A 22,505-nucleotide genomic window follows, 5' to 3' on the forward strand; every position below is an offset into this window, starting at 1 on the left:
CAGGGCACACGCTGAATATTCATAGACCCTGGGTTATAAAGTGGTGATTAAATACTTTGCTGGGCATGCCCACTTGGTATACTTTTATAACCCTACCCCACTCTCTGTTGTGAGACCTCATTTTGTGCTAGTCTGTTAATGTGATGGGCCCCTTCTCCCTTACAGAGAAATCCTTTGCTTCACAAGTTTAATAATTTACTTTGGATTCATCAATGAACGGTTCAATCAACTTCTCACTTTCTTCTAATTTCACAATAGAAGTGCATCTGGATCAGTGCAACCTTGGTAAAACCTTGGGATCTGTACTTGAACAGCCTGGGGATGGTCTGTAATATTTCTTAAGGCACTGAATACTGGGTGCTGGACTTGGAGACCTGGAATTGTTGTAAAATTATTCACGTGTATACAGTGTTAAGCTTTTAAAACTTGGAAATAACAATTCCACTATTCAGTGCTTAGTCTCAAGTCGATGACTAGGTGTTGCATCACACCACAGGTTGCAATCTTTCTACCATTTCTGCCCAGAGCCCTTTATAAGGTACTCTGTCACTTCCTGCCACCCTTTTATCTGGGACTTTGTTACAGGATGATTAACACCCGGGTTGCTGCGTACTCCTTCACGGATACCGCCCTAATCCGTCAGTACACCATAGGGTATTCCTCTCACCAGGCACAGTGGCAAAAGTTCAAGCCAATATTCGCTCTGTTGAAGGCCTTCAAAGAACTCAAACCACTTAGAGCAATGAGTCTTCCCTTGCACCGAAGTAGGACCCTTTTTTAACGCCAGTCTCTGCATCCGATCCTAGCTCTACCTCAGGCACACAACAATCCGCTTATCTGACCAAGGCAAATTTTTCTGTCAGATTTTGTCAGACGACTAACAACTTTAAAGTAGAACTAAGGCTAAAAAAAAGCAAATGTCTGTTCAGCAATAAAATAATCTTGCTTGCCTGATTGCAATGTTCTGCAGAATGTGCACTAAGCTGTGCATGCACAGCTCAGTTTACATTTCTGGCATGGGGCCAACATGTTGGGATGAATGACTTCCATGCATGCGCAGGGGTTGTATTATCCCACTTCAGCCAATTAAGACGGCCAAATCCCAGCACTCAAAAGAAACCAGAGAGAAGATGCTGACGAGGAACATTGCGAACGCCGAACTGTTCGAACGCAGGTAAGTATTTTTGACATTAGTTCCATTTCAAGACACCTGCTAAGTCTTCTTTACATTCATAAGCAGATATAATGAGCAATTCAGGGTGAATGGGTTAGCCGTAAAAAGTTTTTCACCCCTCAGAGAAGCATTGCTGAACTTTATTTGGTGGAAAGTGTTTGTGAAAAACTGGCCTGCTCTGGTAGTAGTCCCTGTCATCTTAAACATCTTACTGTGCCTATAAATGATGTTCCTTCATTTAAAGACTCTGCTGACAGGCAATTGGACACACTTTTAAGCTCTTTAACCTTGCAGATCTAGCTCTGCAAACGGCTATTGCTGCTATTTGCAAAACTACAAGCAGCACTAAATACAAATTAAAGATACTAAAAGTATTCAAATAATTTTTAAGTGCAAAGAATCACTTCAAAAATAAGAAAATGTATAAAGTTCATATAAAGTGTCCAATAAAGTGCAGAAATTGATCACAAATCTGTACAATGAGCAAACATCAACAGTGTCTTTTTGTATATAGCAGCAATGTTGTAAAGAGTTAAGTGATTAGAAGATTATTGTGAAGATTATTAAGTTATAATGGTCGTGACGGAATGCTTGTCACCCCGATTGGGTGATTCCATCAGAGAACAGCTTCCTCACCACTGGGACATAGGACCAAGGTATTATAGCTGGGCATTGCACCCAAGACTAGACAAGGCTAGCTTGATTCAAACTGGAACTACTTTATTGAATAGGAACACAGATTTTTATATACTTCCTGTGGGGACTGCCCCTATTTCTGAATACTAAAAAAAAATTATTACACTCTGAGATAAACATCCCACACTGATTAGGTAAGAGCTTGATCACATTATCCTAAACAATGCAAACGGTAAACAGTACAGTTAACAGTGATCTAATTAACAGTAAGCTAATCAACAGCCAGACAAGCACACAATGCTTTGATTAATCAGGCAGCCCACCCAGACAGTCTGGCCTACATAGGAATGCATGGAAGGGAGACCAATGTGACCAGCTTTTGTATTGAACATGTATGCTTCCAAATAAAACAAACCAGGAAGAGTCTTTCAGGCAGATACAAGAAAACCGTCCTTAAAAAATGTCACAAGAAGGGAAATACACTGCTCAAAAAAATGAAAGGAACACTGAGTATAGCATCAAGTCAATGAAACTCCTGGGATATTGATCTGGTAAGTTAAGTAGCAGAGGGGTTGTTAATCAGTTTCAGTGGCTTTGGTGTTAATGAAATTAACAGGTGCACTAGATGGGCAACAATGAGACAACCTCCAAAACAGGAATGGGTTTTAGAGGTGGAGGCCGCTGACATTTTTTTCCCTACTCATCTTTTCTGACTGTTTTTGACTAGTTTTGCATTTGGCTAGGGTCAGTGTCACTACTGGTAGCATGAGGCGATGCCTGGACCCTACAGAGGTTACACAGGCAGTTTAACTCCACCAGGATGGCACATCAATATGTGCCATTGCCAGAAGGTTTGCTGTGTCTCCCAGCACAGTCTCAGGAGACTGGCAGTTATTCTAGGAGAGCTGGACAGGGCCATAGAAGGTCCTTAACCCATCAGCAAGACCGTTATCTTCTCCTTTGTGCAAGGAGGTCCAGGATGAGCACTGCCAGAGCCCTACAAAATGACCTCCAGCAGGCCACTGGTGTGAATGTCTCTGATCAAATAATAAGAAACCGACTTCATGAGGGTGGCCTGAGAGCCCAACGTCCTCTAGTGTGCCCTGTGCTCACTGCCCGGCACCATAGAGCTCAATTGGCATTTGTCATTGACCACCAGAATTGGCAGGTCCGCCACTGGCTCCCTGTGCTTTTCACAGATAAGAGCACGTTCACCCTGAGCACGTGACAGACATGAAAGGGTCTGGAGAAGCAGTGGAGAACATTATGCGGTCTACAACATTGTTCAGCATGACAGTTTTGGTGGTGGGTCAGTAATGGTCTGGGGAGGCCTTTCCATGGTGGGATGCACAGACCTCTACAGGCTATACAATTGCAGCCTGACTGGCATTAGGTATCGGGATGAAATCTTTAGACCCATTGTCAGACCCTACACTAGTGCAGTGGGTCCAGGGTTCCTCCTGGTGCACGACAATGCCTGGCCTCATGTGGCGAGAGTATGCAGGCAGTTCCTGAAGGATGAAGAAATCGATACCATTGAATGGCCCCCTCGCTCACCTGACCTAAATCCAATCGAACACCTCTGGGATATCCTGTTTCAGTCTATCCGACACAGCCAGGTTGCACCTCAGACTGTCCAGGAGCTCAGTGAGGCCCTGGTCCAGATCTGGGAGGAAAAACCCCAGTACACCATCCATCGTCTCATTAGGAGCATGCCTACAAGCATGTGGGAGCTATACAAACTACTGAGTACCATTTTGAGTTGGTGCAATGAAACGTCAGCAAAATGGACTAGCCTGCTGAATAATTTTTTTCACTTTGATTTTCGAAGTGTCTTTGAATTCAGTCCTCTGTAGGGTGACTGTTTTCATTTCCATCAAACAATGGGGCATCCTTAAGTTCCTAACACATTACCCTGTCCATATTAGTATAGATATCCAGCATGATATTTTTCCCCATTGAGATCTGATGTGTTTTCAAAGTGTTCCTTTAATTTTTTTGAGCAGTGTATAACCATAACAGGGTGAATGTGGGCAGTAGAGGTCCTTGCAGCCAGTGTCTGTGACAATGGTCAGTAGCACATAAATGATCCTTCTGGCGCGATCCCACTATCCCACATGGATCACCACCTCAGTAAGGATTCGCTAGGAGGATATTTCCCAAAATGGTCTGTGCCTGTATACCAAGGTGGTGGCACAACCAACTCTCCTGCCCTGTGTGATCATTTATGCACTATTGATCAGTTATAACCTAATGGTCATGGCAGTGTGGTAAGAGGTTCTTTTAAATGGTGTTTTGGTGGCGGCAGCACTGATAAGTGTTCTTGCCGAGTGTGATGGAAGATCTTGTACTCTTGACTGTTTACAACATTGCTGTTACTAATGAATGTTTGCACATTCTGCTGATGTGTGATCGATTTGTGCACTTTATTGGACGCTTCAAATGAACTTGACACATTTTCTTACTTTTTAAGTGATCCCTTGCACTTTATGAATATTTTTATTATCCTTAATTTGTATTTATTTGCTTGCAGTTTAATTTTTTTCAGCTGGTATCACAATTGATTAGTAGCTGCTTTTTACTTACTGCTTCTATGCTTCAGCGTGGGTTTTTTAAATTTCTATATTGCTTTTAATAGTTTGCCAGACAGCTAATTAGATAGGGGTAGTGTGAAACCAGCAGGGTCCCATCTTCCAGGATTGAACATTGGTATAGTACTTGCAGGCTTGCTCTTCACCTTACGTTTGTGTTGATGCCTTTAGCTCAAGTCATGATACAGATCTCAAAAATGACTCATTTCTATCCATATGCACAGAATATTGTGGCTACAAACCCAGTCAGCCTTGCTGACTTTGCTTCCAAACGTCCCCTCATATGTATGCCCTTTCAAGGGGGACGTCTGGTGAAGCACATGACAAATTCATCCAAGATGTCACAGAAAGTAAAGTACTTCCACAGATGAAGGCTCTTAAACCCTCTTCCTTGGTGGTTTTCACCTCCTCAAAAAGAAGAGTGTCATTGCTCTCCTCATCTTCAGAGTCTACTTCTTTCAGCGCAAGGTTGAGAACACAAAACCTGCCAGGTCCGCTGCAAAACCCTTTTCACAATAAAGAGTAGGGGTGATTTCTGCCTTTTTCTGCCTGACAGACATCAAGATCAATGACAGTCAGATCTGCAGACCACCCTGGGCCATTTCTTGTCAAGGAGAGTGGTTGTTTCCTCTGAAGCAGGGGTCTCCAAACTTTCTAAACAGGGTCAATTTACAGTTGTTCAGACTTTAGGGGGGCCAGCCTGTGGCCAGTGGGAGTAGAACTTTGTCCTGGCATTAGTGGGAGTAAATGATGTTCCATTTTTAGTATTAAGGCGGAGGAATAGTGCCCCATCTTTGTCATCAATTCAATGAATAATGCACCAACAATGGTGTCAGTGGGAGGAATAGTGCACCATCTTTGGTATCAGAGTAGTGGAAAATGCCCCATTATCGGTGTCAGTGGAAGGAATTGTGCCCCATTATCGGTGTCAGTGGGAAGAATAGTGCCCCATTATCGGTGTCAGTGGGAAGAATAGTGCTCCATCATGGTGTCAGTTGGAGGAATAGTAACTCATATCAGTGGTGCCTGAAGAGCCAGATAAAAGTAAGCAAAGGGCCACATCTGGCCCCCGGTCTGCAGTTTAGAGACCACTGCTCTGGATGATAGGTTCAAAGGTTTGCATTCAAACCTGTTCACTGTGGCTAAACCCAGTAGAGTAGGTCCTATTCTGAACCTAGAATCCCTAAAGTACCTTTAAATTTTGAAGTTTTGCATAGAATCTGCAAAGTTGGTTTTTTTACCTTTATGAGATGAGGGGAATACCGAGCCTCAGTAGACATCAGAGATGGTTATCTTCTGTACATGTTCCCATTTATCCACCTCATCCGCAATTCCTGCTCTTCACAGCAGGTGGTTAACACTTCATATTTGTCTGTCTGTCCTGTGGAAGTAAGTCTGCTCACCTCGATGGTTGAGAAATATTTAGCAGCCCTTTTTGCTGTTCACATTCCAGGAGCAAACAATTGAAAGGTGGATTAACTCAGCAGCTATCACCACCTGGACCAAGGAGAATGGGCCTTTAATTGTGACATATTCAGTCTCTTATGTCAAAAATAAGAAACTCCAAATGTCATTTTGGTCATCAGGTACAACAAGGTAAACCCGTCTGTAAACAAAACCAAGGATCCTCCAGCATTGGCTTCTGATGCTCTGATAATTCTGTAGACCCCATTCCAGTTCATATATATGCCTTCCCTCCAGTGCAGATTCTGTCATGACTGCTTTGCAAAATAAAGCAAGCCAGTGATTTTCATTGTATTAGATTGCCCAGGAGAACCTGGTACACAGACATACTCAAACCTATGAAAGACAATTCCTGGCCTCTTCCACACAGGCCAAACCTTCTATCTTAGAGCCCCCTATTCCATCTTGCTTCTCATTCTATGGCTTTAATGGCATAGCTGTTGAAATCTAGATCTTGAGGGGACATTCTGATTCTGTTAGTAATACCTCATCTGGAATATGCAGTTTAATTTTGGGCACCAATTCACAAAAAGAACATTGAGGAACTGGAGAAAGTACAGAGAAGGGCAACCAAGCTGATATGGAGGAGCTCAGCTATGAGGAAGAATTAGAGGAACTTAATTTATTCTGTCTTGAGAAGAGGAGATTAAGGGGAGATATGATCAAACATGTAAAAATACATCAGTGGTTCATATAGTGAACTCAGTGTAGAGTTATACATCTTGAGGTCATCACAGAGGACAAGGGGGCACTCTTTATGTCTGGAGGAAAAGAAATTTAATCTCCAAATACGGAAAGGTTTCTTCACAGTAAGAGCTGTAAAAATGTGGAATAGGCTCCCTCAAGAGTTGGTTCTGGCCAGCTCAGTGGATTTGTTTTAAAAAAAGACCTGGATTCTTTCTTGGATACACAGAATATAACTAGCTACTAACATTTATAGGTAAAGTTGATCCAGGGAATATCTGATTGCCTCTCAGGGGATCAGGAAGAAATTTTTTTTCCCCTGCAGGAGCAAATTTCTCTGTACCGTGGATCCTGGACATTCGACAATTGGGGCTTCATGAGAATTTAGCTTTAACCACTCTTAAGGGACAGGTTTCAGTCTTTTTCAATTTTGTTTCAAATACCTCTGGCTTCATTCATTCTTGTAAAGAATGATAAAAAAAAAATTCAAAATGTTTATTGGATACAGCTGCCTGATCTTCCTTGAGATCTTCATTTTGTTCTCTGCCCTGCCGAAACCATGCTTTCAACCCATCAGGGTACTTTTTGGATAATATGTCCTGCAAGGTGGCCTCTTAGCATCTATTGCATTTGTCAGACATGTCTCTGAACTAGCTGCTCTCTTGTAAGGAACCATGCCCTGCTCCTAAGGCCCCTAAAGGGATTGCTGTCCGTTGTCAGAGCTATCACAGTTTATCTAAAAGCCACAGCTTCCATAAGAAAGATGAACTCTTTCCTTGTCTTGTTGTCTAGGCCTTGCAGTTGACATCCTGCTTCAAAATCCAGTATTGCCCCCTGGATAAGAAAACTCCTTTCAAGAGCTTACACTTTAAAGGATGAGATACATTTAGCACTCTTACATGCTCGCTCTACCAGATCTGTGGCTGTTTCCTTGCGTTTCCGACACCAGGCCCCTCTTCTCCCAGAGTGTTCACAAAGTTCTTAGTACCTTTCTTCCCCCTTCTCAGAATGCTAAGCAACCTCTTTCTAAAGGACGACTGGAGTATGTAAACCCAACATTTCTTATTCCTTGTATGAAAAAGTATCCTGTTCCTTGTATTGCTTGCTTTGTGTGAAATACTTGGTGTTCCTGCCAGTTCCCCTGCCCTTTCTGCTGACACACGCCACCTGCACAGCCTTTCACTGGAAAGGTCAGTGTGTGGCTGTTTTTCATCCCCCACCTCTCTATTCTCAGCTTACAGGGTATATGATCACCTATAAAACAGGGGGCCTGCCCCACCTGTAAAAGTGATCCAGCAGCTAATTAGCTGCTAGATTTGCTTTTACATTAAAGTCAATCGCCAGCTAAAGAAGAAGAAAAAAAAACATACTGGGATGATGCCTGTAGCGGCAGGCATCATTCCGGTATAACACCTTCAACATGGCTGCGTACAGGTATGTCACGGAGGCTGAGGTGGCTAACTTGGCTATTGAAATCCAAGTCCTGAGAGATCAGTTCACTCTGATTCCATTATTCCAATGCTTAAAGCTAGGAAGTTTAATAGAATCCCTGCACTCAGATAAGACGTCTGTGAGCTGCCAGTACTAAAATTTGTGATGCCAAATTTAAATGGGTTATTAAAAAAAAAAAAAAAAAAGTGTTACATTAAACATACAGTATAAACATAAATCCATAAAGTTCATCACCTTAAGTCTTTATAAACACATGCATTCCTCAGTATGTGCAAAAATCATCACAAATATTTGACCAAATAAAATATCTAAAAAGTAACAAGAATCCAACAAAAACATGTTACCAGCTTATTGAAGTTGGTTTACTAAAACTGGAGAGTGCAAAATCTTGTGCAGTTCTGCATAGAAACCAAGCCTAATTAATCAAGCTGAAGTTAGAAGCTGATTGGCTACCATGCACTGCTGCGCCAAACGTGTACAATTTTAGTAAATCAAGCCCATTGACACAATGACTTAATGTCCAAAAAAGGTGCCAAAATATTCCACTTCTTTGAAATAGTTCAAACTAGAAAAATCACCCAGCAATCCACTCCTTTGGTGACTCTACATTAGAAAGACCCTCTGCAGGCAGTGTTCCCCTCCGTGCATGCATATAGGACTCTTTCATATGTCCATTGTATGATAATGGTCAAACAGTACTGAGGAGTTGCAGCATCCAGGTCTCAGTTAATTCAGCGCATACATCCTGGGAAGTGTCCATGAGTATACCCGCAATAATGGCATAAAAAGGAGCAGCAGCTCTCGTAGCGTAATAAAGCTAAAAGCTCCAATTTGTTTAAAAATAATTTCACTAAGATAAGGCAGTACCACAATACATGCATCCTTTCAGCAGTATATTTTGTCCCATCTGGTTTTCAGTGAAGAATGCATGATGATATCATGTCCATTAGCCCTGCCCAACGTGTTTCATCATAGTAGACATCAGGGTTAGCGCAACCCAGAAAGGTCAAGTCTCTGCGTTGTTCATTCTTTCAGAGATCCTTGACTATTCCATAGGTGGCTGACTTTACTTGTACGGTAGGTTTTTGTTGTTTTTTGGAGGGTTTTTTGTGGTTATTACATCAGGGAGAGGTCTCAGAACTCGCAGCCTTATCCTGTAAAGAACAATTCCTTTTCTACATAAAGACAAGGGCTTCCTTTCCCCCTAAAGTGGTTTCCTCCTTCCACCTTTAATTGAGTTATCTACCTTCTTTGTGACCTGCTCATAGGTACATTGTTTACTGTGAGTTTACCTTTTATGGCACTGTACCAATTCAAACTTTAGATTCTCCGTTTGTCCTGCCTGCAGATGCTTGCAAAGGCTGTTCTGCATCACGTTCCACCATGGTTAAGATAAAAGCAGGTTATTAAGAGGAATCCTCCTATGCTGTTAAGGTTTATGCTACCTGTTCAGTCTATGCCTTTTGGGCTTTTCAGTGCCAAGCCTCTTTGTCATATCTGCAAGGCCACCACCTGGTCTTCTGTTCACGGGTTGTTAGTTTTAACAGCTAGACTTAGAGGCCTCTGCTGAAGCCAGCTTCAGCCGTAAGGTGTTAAATGCCACTCTTTGTTGGGGAAACTGGTTCCCTTGTTTTGGGCCTGTTACCTTTGTTGTGTTGCCTACTCCTTACATGTACTGCTTGGGGGGCATCCTATAGTCAAAATTGAAAAGAGCCTGTGTCCTGTATTGTGTGATTTAAGAAATAAGGATTTTATACTTACCAGTGAAGGTTTTTTTTCTTGGAGTACAGTACATTACCCAGGCCATCCTCCCCTTTGTTCTGGTGTTTTTCCTCTGATTGCTTGCTTTAAAAAGAAGATTGCTGGTAGCTGAAGGAGTTGTATGGAATGACCTAACAACTTTGTTTGCCAGTGTCCTCACCTGAAGGTGGCAGCATTTAATCCATTGTCAAGATTTAAAGGAGCCTGTGTTCTGTGCTGTACTCTAAGAAAGGTACTTTACAGGCAAGTAAGAAACAAAATATATATATACTTTTTTATGCATGTATACAAAAGGTAAAATAAAAGTGGCCCAAAACCACTATAATTTCTATTTAAAGCAAAATTACACTTGTTGGACCTGTAGAATATAGTCTGTTGGCTTGTGGTGGTGTTTTTTATTACTACAGCTTCTAAAATGCTTCAAGCATAGTGCATATAGGGCCTACTTTAGCTTTGGTTGTTTTTGCATGAAATGCTATTTTAGCAAATATGGGTGAGCTCTGCGGTTATTTTGAGCTAAAAGCTGCATAATGTGTCCTATAGTACCTTCACACCATACAGTCACTTTGTTTTACTTAAAGGATCAGTTCACCAAAGACTTGAGTTGAATCATTCCCTGCCTTTATGCACATCTTGTCAATTTCAGTAGTACAATCTACCGTCCTGCATTTCACTCCACATTGTAAAATGAGTTGACCATCAAGTAGTATAACTGAGGCTTCCATTGTGATGGTATCATCCAATTAGGTAGATTGAAAAGTTGTGTGCAGTTATCTTGCTGCTGCAGTTTACAAAAGTTTTCAATCCACCCAAAACAGAATTGTTAGTTTTTGGTATACTCTTCCTTTAATGATACACCAGACAAAGATGCACTTTTCAGATCTACTCAAGTACGTAAGTTTTGTAAGCTTAAAATTCTCTGTATATGTTACTATACCAATGATTGTTATCTATCACTCAACAGGTCCTCCTAGCTATGTTCCTGCCACAGCTTTTCTACAAAATGCAGGCCAGGCGCATCTCATCACACAATGTGAGCAATACGAAGCAGAGATGGGAACCTTGCTACAACAGAGACGCTCTGTGCTTCGTGGCTGCTTGGAGAATCTTCACAACTATGCTACTGTAGCACTTTTGTACCCCAAATCAGTATTCCAAAAACACAGAATGGAGCAATGGAAGACGTGGATGGAAGAGCTTATATGCAGCATGACCATGGAGCACTGTCAGGAAATATATACAAAGTAAGTTGAGGTTTGAAAAATTCACTTCTTATAGATCATTGTTTTACAATGTCTGAGTGACTTCATCCCATATCAACTTGCACAGTGTCAAACATATATCATTGACCCAGACAAGGGGTGTTCAACCTTAGACCCATAGGCCACATGTGGCCCTCAACCTTACACCAGGGAAGAGCATGCCCAGGGTCGTCAACCCATTGATCGCGATCTGGGCTTGCTGACCCCCAATCCTAGAGCATAATTGCATTGAGCCGACAGCAGAAGAAGTAGGCGGCCACGGAGAGAGCAGGAGCCTCATAAGCTGATGCTTCTGCTGTAGATCCGGCTCCTGTCCAAGGTGGAGTGATACAAAGTGCACTTTGCCTGGGACCTTTTTAGCAGCCTGGAGTTTATTGCCAGCAGGAGCTGGAAGAGGAAAATAAGGGCAATGTATGAAACAACACATACACTGTGCTTTTGCATTGGGCATATTAGCACTTCTAAAATAAGGGGTTAGCATCTATAAGGCTGCTTTCACACTGACCTTCAGTGGACACGTGGGTTAGCTGCACTGAGACAGACTTCTGTTATATCCTGCGGGTTTGGTGAATGCAGGAGTTTTAGTGCACTTCCAGAAAGTGCAGCACACCCTCAATATATAATAGAAGTCTATGACAAAGTGCAGCTAAATCGCAGGAAAGCCCTAGGTGCACTGCGCTGCACCCACAGTGAGGGTAAACTGCAACACATCAGTGTGAAAACAGCCTTATAGAGAGTCAGGACAGTAAGGGATCGTTTTACATTTGCGGTTGGCGGGGCAGTAAAACCCCATAGTTGAGAGGTTGTTACCACACACCCCCAAACACTGGTGTAGCATCGGGAGTCAGAATGGCGACCTCACTCCATGGTCCATGGGGCCTGTGTGGCCTCCCTGTCGCATTCTGTTTTACATTTGGACAAGATGGGTGCTATATAGTGCTGACAGTGTTGACGCCTATCGGGTAATCTAGTACATGCACACAATAATGGGCTTCTTGCTGGATTTCGACTGCTGGGCAAGAGGCAACTTCACACCAATGTTCAGAGCTCTTCTATGGCATTTCAAAGATTATTATTAAGGAGATTATTCTCTAAACAAGGCCGCCAACAGCAAAATGTAAACAAAGCAACAGTGTATTCTTGTATTGTAGTTTTTTTGTTTTGGGTTTTTCGTTTGTTTTTTTAGGTTTGTTGGGTAATTTTTACACTTTAATGCCTCATGTGCACTGGTGCTCCTATACGTGAGTTTAGGAGCTTTTGGCATTTTTATTTTTTTTGCCAAAGCCCCTGAACTCAAATCAATAAGACTGTGTCCATGGACACATTGGCTTTTACCATAGTTTAGGAGCAGTTAAACATTCCTCTCCTGAACGCAGAAGAATCACGTTCAGGAAAGGGATGTTTTGGCCAGAAAATCTAAACATGGCAAAAATGCATCTAAATGCTAGCTGTGTTTAACACTTCGGCGTTTATTCATGTCAGTGGAAAATACTCTGGCCGGTCGAATAAACGTCGAAGCACTAAACACCGGTCCTTCACATGTATTTTAGCTGCATTTGGTATTGCTGCATTACTTTGTGTACAACAGGCTTTTACAAAAAAAAAAAAAAAAACCCTCAGTTCCAGTATGAAAATGTTAGCCCTCCCATTTAAGGTCTATGGTTGACTATCATATTAAACCAGCTGCTAGCAGGCTTTTAACAAGTTTCAATTAGTTGTGAAAGTATGTCAAAATCTAATAATGGCTTGTTTAAAGTGAATCTGCACCCTACCCACCCCGTCACATGCATATCCCGGGAGGCACAGCATGCATGGGGAGGCGGGGATGGACTTTTTTTTTCTTAAAAGAAGAAAATGTTTAAAAGAAGAAAAAAAAGCGCAATACCTGTTGAGTGGAGGAGGAGTGGAGTGGAAGGAAGTAGTGGGAGAGGGTGAAGGTCCACTTTAATCTCCTCAAACTGCAGCTTAATGATAAAAAGAGTAGACAACAGTGAGCAGTCCTGATAAAAGCAGCTAATGCACTAAGGTAACCAAGTGAAAACCTCAAAAATTATGCTTGAAAGACTTCTGCAAAGCTTCCCTATGCTGTATACACAAGCTTACACCCATATGAACAAGGCTTCTAGTCTGTTATTTGTAAGCTGGGAATACATCACATTGACGTGTGAACACAGTGCGAACTAAAAGCGTGGCCAGTATTCACGTATTAGTATTGTAGTATTATATGCCTCTCATAAATTGGCTTGTGTGCTTCTGGGAAGCTAAAGGCTATTCTGCCAGCAGTCTTCATACCGTCGATGACACTTCATTTAAAACTGAAAATGTAGAGGACTTCAAGAGCTTTACAGGGAATGTAAAAGAATAGAGTAAAAAGATTGGATTAAATTAAAAAAAAATAGTTATGAGAACAGGTAGCCAACATCAAAGTTGATGATAAAGACAGGAATAGATCGATTCTGCCTCCTTGGATCAATTAACAGAGGAACTTACAACACAGACTGGCCATTGCTACAATAATAATGAAAGGCCTAGCAAAAAAAATTCAAAAGTACATGTGTCTAAAAAGTGCAATGTATAACAAAAAAAAAGCGCAGCGCTAAATAGTGTTGAAGTCCATCAATTGCATACAGAAGTCTGTGCTCTAAAAACTTCTTAAATGAGTGAAACCAAACCATCAGAAGGAACAGAGAAACCCACATTCAGTGAATTAAAAAAAGGAGGAAAATTACATCTTTACGTTCCTGGTGAAAACGACAGACCTATAATAGCTCTTACCAGAGCTATTTGGATCATATTGAAAATCCAACAGCGCTTTAAGCGTTAACCCCAAACAATTCCCCAGTGTGTAGCGCAGAAACTATTGTGCCCTTGGCTCCTCTCCAACTCCGTTTTTCCACCGGTAAATCATGCGAGAAATAAATACTAATAGTGCAGTGTGCCCAAAACTATAAAATTTATTAGGAATAAATGGATGCACTCACAATAGATATTAGTATCTTGTCAAAAAAAAGATTAGTATCTTATAAAAAAAAGTGCAGCACTTAATAATGTAAGTGCTGCACTTTTTTTGTTATACATTGTACTTTTTAGATACTTTTGAATTTTTTTTTATTTTTTCTAGGGCTTTCATTTTTATTGTAGCAATGGCCATTCTGTGTTGTAAGTTACTCTGTTGTTAATTGATCCAAGGAGGCAGAATTGATCTACTATTCCTGTGTCTTTATTATCCACTTTAATGTTGGCTACCTGTTTTCATAACTTTATTTTTTTATTTAGTCCAATCTTATTACTCTGTTCTTTTACATTCCCTGTAAAGCTCTTGAAGTCCTCTACATTTTCAGTTTTAAATGAAGTGTCATCTACTGTTCAAAGATTGCTGGCAGAATAGCCTTTAGCTTCTCTGAAGCACACAAGCCAATTTATGAGAGGCATATAATACTACAATACTAAAATGGGAATACTGGCAAGGCTTTTAGTTAGTACTGTGTTTACACGTCAATGTGATGTATTCCCAGCTTACAAATAACAGACTAGAAGCCTTGTTTGCATAGGCATTAAAGGTTAAAAAAAAAGTTCTGAAATGATTTATCTTTGTCATTTTTTTACATCATAGAAATCTGACATTTAAAAAGGAGTGTGTAGACTTTTTTTTATATCCACTGTATATGTCTGACGTTTTCACCAGGAACTTGTCGTCTTCCTCCTTTTTTGATTCACTGAATGTGGGTTTCTCCGTTCCTTCTGATGGTTTGGTTTCACTCATTTAAGAAGTTTTTTGAGCACGGACTTTTGTATGCAATTGATGGACTTCAACACTATTTAGTGCTGCACTTTTTGTGTTGTATATTGTTTGCGCTTAGACTAAATAATACATAAAAAATGGCTGACATAGGAATAGATACAATTGCTCAAAGATTTATCTGAATTTAAATAGTACAATGGTCAGAATTGTCTGGGCTATGTTGTTTTATCTCACTCTGTGGATGTGAAAGATAGCGAATGAAGAAGCAAGATAGGAAAAGTGTTTACCTTTGGCAGATGAATGCAGTCAAGGAAATTGTGAACATGCCATTACGAAGACTAGAATACCGAAACAGAAGACAGATCATTTAGGAGGAACACTATGCATGAGTTGCTGTCAACTTGATGGCACTTACATAGTTACATAGTCTGGCTGAAAAAAAGACAAAAGTCGATCTAGTTCACTTAATAAGATGTTACATACTACCGACGTTCTACCAATTGTAAAACATACAGTTGTGTTCAAAATAATAGCAGTCCAACATCATCAACCAGATCAATCACTGTTTTTGGTATGAATATTTCTACATGGCAAATAATTTACTAGTAGGTGTAGTAGTGTAATAGAAAACCAACAGAACCAACAGTCCTGACATGCATGCTGCTGATTCTGTGTAATTGAATCATTAATTGAAAGTGGAGTGTTTAAAATAATAGAAGTGTGGAGTTCAATTAGTGAGGTCATTCAGTCTGTGAAAAAATAGGTGTCAAACAGGGGGCCCTTATTAACCCCTTGGCGCCAGCACCTCCCGGCCCTTTAAGGGTTTCAGGAGGCGTGGCAGGGTTTTAAGGTCATGTGATTCGCCATCACATGATCGGGAAAGGTCGCGTGCTCTCGGTAGATATGTTTTTGTTAATTGCACGCAAATGTGCGGCCCCTCGGCATCAAGGCCCAGACGCCGGGAGGCCACACATTCACGCGTGGCCGGTGTGAAGAGGTTAAGGTCGAAGCCTGCAAATGTTGTACCTGCTGAGTATAGTGCATTTCTCTCTGAAAATGAGAAAAATGGGTCGTTCCAGACAGTGTTCAAAAGAACAGCGTGCTTTGATTAAAAAGTTGACTGGAGAGGGGAAAACATATAAAGAAGTGCAGAAACTGATAGGCTGCTCAGCTAAAATATCAAATGTTTTAAAATGGCAACCAAAACCAGAAAGATGTGGTAGAAAACCAAAAACTACCATTCGAATGGATAAATGAATAGCCAAAATGGCAAAGACTCAGCCACTGATCAGCTCCAGGGTGACCATAGAAGTTCTAACGTTACCTGTGAGTACTGTAACAATTTGAAGACGCTTATGTGAAGCCAAGCTATCGGCAAGAAGCCCCCGCAAAGTCCCATTGTTTAAAAAAGGCAAGAACGCATTGACTGGCCTAGAGAGAAATGGCGTAACATTTTGTGGACTGATGAAAGCAAGATTGTTCTTTTTGGGTCAAGGGTCCACAGCCATGTTTTCAGACAGCCCCCAAACACTGAATTCAAGCCACAGTACACTGTGAAGCATGGTGGTGTAAGCATCATGATATGGGAATACTATGGCGTTGGGTCTATTTATCGCATACCAGGGATCATGGATCAGTTTGAATACATCAAAATATTTGAAGAGGTCATGTTGCCTTATGCCGAAGTGGAAATGCCCTTGAAATGGGCGTTTCAACAAGACAACGACCCCAAACACGCCTGTGAGCAAGCAACATCTTGGTTCCAGACCAACAAGATTAACGTTATGGAGTGGTCAGACCAATCCGTGGACACTAATCCAATAGATAACTTGTGGGGCGACATCAAAAATCCAGTATCTGAGGTAAAACCAAGAAATGCAAAGGAATTGTGGAATGAAGTGCAGTTGTCCTAGGCTGGAATACCTGTTCAGATGCCAGAAGTTGGTTGGCTCTATGCAACACAGATGTGCAGCAGTTCTCAGAAACAGTGCTTATACAACTAAATATTCAGTGATTCACAGGAAAGCTAAATCTTCAACCAGGTGCTATTTTTGACCAGAAGTTCAATTGCAACTTGTGGGACCTAACGTTTGCCAGTTTATTTCATAATGCATGCCAGCAACAAGCCATTAAAAGAAATGTCACCAATCCACACTGGAGTTTCACATCTATTTTTAATGACCAACAAAGTTTAAGAAAAAAAAAAATACACAAGCATTGGTGCAGATTCGCCCCAGTGTCTCCTCTTAAAAATGATCCTTTATCACATCCTAGGTCACTTTAGAGGGAAGTGACACACAAAAACATTTTGGTACAAAGCAAGATGCAACAGATCGAAACCGACAATGAGAACCCTATACAAGCCTCCATGTACTACTTTAGGTGTGGCATCGCATCTACCTTGATCAGGCTGACTCATCAGACCATTACTTTTTGCTCATCTCATTAAGTTTTATACATGCTTATTTTTCCAAGCAATATATAGAAACATATTCATATCAATATAGTTATAATGATCCAGTCAGTGTGTCATGGCATTTTTTTGATCCATCACAAGGATCAGTGTTTTCAGCCAGTCATTATTAAACAGATATCTGAATCAAGATTTTACCACGGATTCTGTAAACTTATTACTTGAGGCCCTTTCATGTTGGAGAGCACCATTCACACATTAGTTTACACATGCTGAATCTGAGTAAGTCCATTTACGATCGTTGCAGGTAATTGTTGATTGTGCAAACAGTCACCAATAGCTATTTGCATACATCTGTCAATTCTAGCCGCAGGAATTAGCAGATTCTTGTTGCTGGAATTTGTAGTGTGTGTGTAAACATCCATGCTAATGTGAAGCCTTAAGCCGGCTGTACAAGAATTGAAATTGAATCTGCATTCCGATCCATGTATGGGCTCCCTGGTTGGATAGAAGTCAATATATCAATCATCTTCAGTACAACCAGCCTGTCGGGTATTTCCCAGTTGATCACCAGCAGCACTGATCAGTGTGTTCTGATGGCAAGGAAATCTCCCTGCTGGTTGAACAAAAAAAAAAAAATTAGTATATGGGCTGCCTTAGTCTTTGTTCCACAGTGGACTCTTCTTCACTTTGAGAAATTAAATACATTTCTGATCCAGGGTCTCTCATCTTCATCTTCTGATATTTCATGATGCAGCATTGCAGAATGTCAATAATTCTGACACTTTGCAGGCTGTGGATAACGGCTGTAAGTGGGTTAAATTTTGAACAAAAATTCTTGGGAAAAGAATGTCATAAGAGTGTTTGTTTTTCAAATTAATATTGAGTCAAATTGTCCTATGTCTTCAACTGCAGTGGATGGGAATTTTTTCCCAAAGTAAATGTGAAATGTGGCTTTAAGTAGTTCAGAATCGCCACATAAGGAAATCAGAGATTTTCAAACCAATCTCGAATGCATACTGAATTCTGGCTTCAATTGCTCATCTACATAAGCACTTAGATTTAGTTGTAACAAAATCTGTAAGAAGCAGGTGTTGATCACATTATTATCTGTTACAGGTATGAAATACAATATGCTCCTCAGCCTCCCCAAGCTGTCTGTCAGTTCCTTTCTGCCACTGAACTGGCCCTGCAACGCTATTATGCTGATACAAATAATAGGCTTTTGAGGCAAGTAGAACGACTGAAACAAGAGGTGGCAACTGTTCCAGTTTGTGAAGAGCAGCTGAAAGAAATTGAGCGCTGTATTAAGGTTTTTCTGCATGAAAATGGTGAGGAGGGTTCCCTGAGTCTGGCTAGTGTGGTCGTATCTGCTCTCTGCGCTCTCACAAGGTAATAAAAAAAAAATGTGGATGTAAACACTCCTCAGTTTAACCCTTATTAAGTTACAGAAGTGTAAATTGTTCTATGTGTACTTGCCTATAATCTTTTTTTTTTTTTTTTTTTTTTTTTTTTTTTTTTTTCTTATCTTGAATTTGTGTCCTACATTGCAAATTAGGTTGACAAAAATGTATGTACTGGCTGATTAAATGAAAGACTCATCAGAACTGAGGTGTTTGAAGCAAACTATTTGTAATCACTGCTTTCTAAAACAGTAGTAGTGTCATAGTACATAAATTGATGTAGATCATGCAGGAAGGTCAGAAAGACTATAGACCTAGTCTGCAGTGATAATGCTCCCTGTATACATATACACCAATCAGCCATAGCATTATGACCACCCACCATATCCTGCCAAGGCATGGGCTCCACTACACCTCTGAAGGTATGCTGTGGTATCTGGCACCATGCTGTCATTAGCAGAACCTTTAAGTCCTGTAAGTTGCAAGGTGGGGCCTCCATGAATCAGACTTGTTTTTCCAGCACATGGCACAGATGCTCAGTTGGATTGAGATCTGGATGATTTCATATACAACAGACTGCGATGCACTGTTTTGACACCTGTCTGTCGGATCCAACATTAACTTTTTCAGCAGTTTGAGCTACAGTAGCTCTTCTCCTGGATCGGACTAAACAGTCCAGCCTTCCCTCTCACATGCATTAATGAGCCTTGACCACCCATGACCCTGTTGCCTTTTTGCAGGGTTTCCTTTCCTGGACTGCTTTTGATAGGTCCTTACCACTGCAGACCAGGTACATCCCACAGTAGCTGCAGTTTTAGAGTTGATCTGACTCTGTCTAGTCATTACAATTTGGCCCATATCAAAGTTGTGCAAATCCATATGCTGCCCGTGTTTTTCTGCTCAACTGCAGGGACAACATGTTTACTTGCTGCCTAATACAGTAAATCCCAGCCACTTTGTTACCATTGTAACGAGATAATCAATATTATTCCCATTACCTGTCAATGGTCATAATAATATGGGTGATCAGTTTAATGATGCAAACTGTTGATATTCGCCTGTGATCTTAAGGGTAAATATCTCGTTGCTCAGGAGTCTCTTAATGAAAGTGACGGAAGGAAACATCATGACTTTAAACTTTTGAGTTTACTAAAGACAAGGAATACACAGGTGATTTTAGTACCTCAATCATGCTACTAAAATTGCTAGAGATTGATTGCTAAAAATAGCTGTCAGTCGCTAAACAGATGGAACAGAACACCCCCAGTGTTTTAAACTACACAAGGAGCACATTCTAGAAATTATGCATTATCACACAATGGTGCGAAGGTAAACGGTTATCTGCTCTTACATGTTAATTGTGTAGTTGACAGGTAGTTTATTTAAATTATCTCTGTGTTTCTGCCATAGAGGGAATTTCATCCACATTACCTAAATGCAAGCAAAAACATATTTTTCTTAATTGTACATTTATAAACAGAAGATGAAGTAATTTGAGTACATTTGGTCATGCTGTGGCCTTCAGGAGATTAGACACCAGTAAAGCTATAGGACAGCCTAATATTAAAATGGTCGTGAGAACCACAATCGGGCTCAGGGTAGGATTTCTGCTGCTGTTCCTAATTTTTAGAGAAATGAATTGCACGTGCAGGCCGGACAATAATCACACTGACAACTGTGCAGTATAACCACGTCCTCGACTCTGTTTTATTGCAGGGCGGTGCTTAACCTTTTATACATAGAAAACAGTAGAGTATACGTCACTATTATGTAAATACAGTCACATTCTAAAAGGCACATTTTGCTTGGCTGAAATATGGGAGAAGTTCAGAAACTTGAGGCCCGTTATCTTTTCACTCCCCCTCACATATTCAAGGCCTAAGTAAGATCCTCTCAGTGCGAAGGGAGGGTTTGAGAACATCGCTCTGAACAAACAAGTTGAGGACTGCAAAGCCCAGCAGACAAATATATACGCACAACACATATATTTAGAAATATGAAAAAGTATATATATATAAAATGTATATTTTAAACAGGAAACAGAATAGGCATTTTATCAGATCTCTCCCTTGAGAGAAGCAAACCATTTTTCTTAAATTTTTTTCTTCTAGCAATTTTCTACAGTTACTGCAGAGCCATAGCAGACTCATTTTGCAGCTTTCTGAATCTGCTGACCCTGGGCACTGCCACACCAGCCATATCACAACCCAACTGAAAGGGATAAGCCAGGCTGATCTGTATTGTGTTTTTGGGCACTGGGTTCTGCTGAAGGTGTTTGCTTAGACTTAAGTGGAACATGCGAGTAGCTGTATACAGCACTTCACATGTCCAGGGTTGCTGTGTAAGGATAGTCAATAAGTGTTCACTAGGTAGTCAATAGGTGTACAGAAGCTGGATCAAACAAAGTAAACTGGGAGGACAGTTTGGGTGGATATTCCACAGGAGGGATCCTTTGATTTGGTAATGGATCCAAAACCAGCAGGCTTGAAAAACTGAAGAGATCTAGGTAGCAAGCAAACTGAGCAGAGTGCAAAGACTACATGTAGCAGGTAACACATTTATTGGAAAAAGACAATTAAAAACTCTTATTTAGTAAAATCAAAAGAGCATATCAAAGTTCTCTGCTGGCTTTCACAACTGAGAGGGAACCGTGAAGGGTTATCAATACGGATACCCCCAAGTAGTTGTCCTGATGTTTTCAGTAGTAATCAGAGAGAGAGCTAGAGGGTACCAGACTAAGTGCAGTAAGATAGAAGAATGGGTACAGCACACACATTTGTCAACTCATATTGTATAGGCATGCACATGAATGGTATGCTAAGGTGCTAGTCACAAGCACTCTTGCAACTTCTGGAAGACATCCAGGATCCCAGGAAGGTGCTGCCACTGTGGGGATGGAGTTGGGTAGCCAGGGTAACCGGGAAGCCTCTGGAGGAAGCAGCAAGTCCAGAGGACTTGTTGGCTTAAATGTTGATCTGCAGTACATAAGAACTAGGAATGCTTCCTGTGTATGCCTTCGATGAGAAATGCCCCTTGATTCATCCCTGGACAATTAACCAGGGACAACAGCAGAGGCGAGAGTACCCTTTGCCCCAGCAAAGAAGACTGAGTTTTCGTTTCAGAAACCTTCCATCTCTGTGTCTGAGTACCTATTGTTTATTCCTGGCCTCTAGATCCATAGCCAAGCTTGGGACTCGGCGTTGCGTCAAGTCTTGGACTTCTAAATCCTCCACACCTGCAAGCAAATCCCTCCCACAATGAGGGGATCCCCCCCACTTTAGAGAGTGTGTGGTACATCTGTTGGTCTTTGCAGGTATATGGCCCAGGACATTCGAAAACTCTGGTCCAGAAAATTGTCCAGGGGATTCATTCTAGAATCTCCAACTTCATGTTGCCTAACTTCCCATCATTGTCATTATCTCCGGTGGATTTGCACGCTGCCCTGGCATAACTCCCCTCCTGGGTAACAAAATGTTTTACCAGGGACGAGGCTGGCACGGCATGTAGCAGGGTGTGTTGCTGAGCAGCTCCGCCAGTGATCCTAACAATTCTCCTGACAGCGCTGACATCCTGGTTTGCAATTGCTCCTAAAGCACCCGGCTTCCATTCTCATCGCTCTGGCTATCTGTGGCTGCAGCTATTGTGAGGGTAGGCAGTGTCCTAACGGGGAAAAGACTGCCGTGCAGAACCCGACTTGGCAGGCCAGGATGGCGGCTTCCTGCTCCGCTCAGCTAAAGAAGCTGCTGAGAGACTCTTTGCTAATACCCTGGCTAAGGACACACTGACCTCTGCCTTACACACTTCGGTCAGTAGTGATACTGCTATGGATCCTGGTGATTAAGACGTTAACTTCCCTCAGGCTGAGTCCGCCACCAGCTCTCATGTGAGTATACATTTTCCTACAACCACATGGCGTCGGCCAT

General features: G+C 41.3%; 1 protein-coding gene across 2 annotated transcripts in view; it reads left to right on the plus strand.

Moving 5' to 3' along the window:
- The window catches only part of SMG1 (SMG1 nonsense mediated mRNA decay associated PI3K related kinase), a 283,265-nt gene that overhangs the window by 215,289 nt on the left and 45,471 nt on the right, over nt 1–22,505 (plus strand). For both annotated transcript variants that reach the window (XM_089679071.1, XM_089679072.1), the window contains exons 48-49: nt 10,727–11,006; nt 18,299–18,571. In XM_089679071.1, the coding sequence (XP_089535197.1) occupies nt 10,727–11,006; nt 18,299–18,571 (553 nt within the window). The remainder of the gene's footprint in view (nt 1–10,726; nt 11,007–18,298; nt 18,572–22,505) is intronic.

This window comes from Staurois parvus, unplaced genomic scaffold (genome assembly GCF_062004578.1).
Source record: "Staurois parvus isolate SC_StPar_1 unplaced genomic scaffold, SC_StPar_1.0 ptg000217l, whole genome shotgun sequence".
In the NCBI taxonomy this organism is placed as follows: domain Eukaryota; kingdom Metazoa; phylum Chordata; class Amphibia; order Anura; family Ranidae; genus Staurois; species Staurois parvus.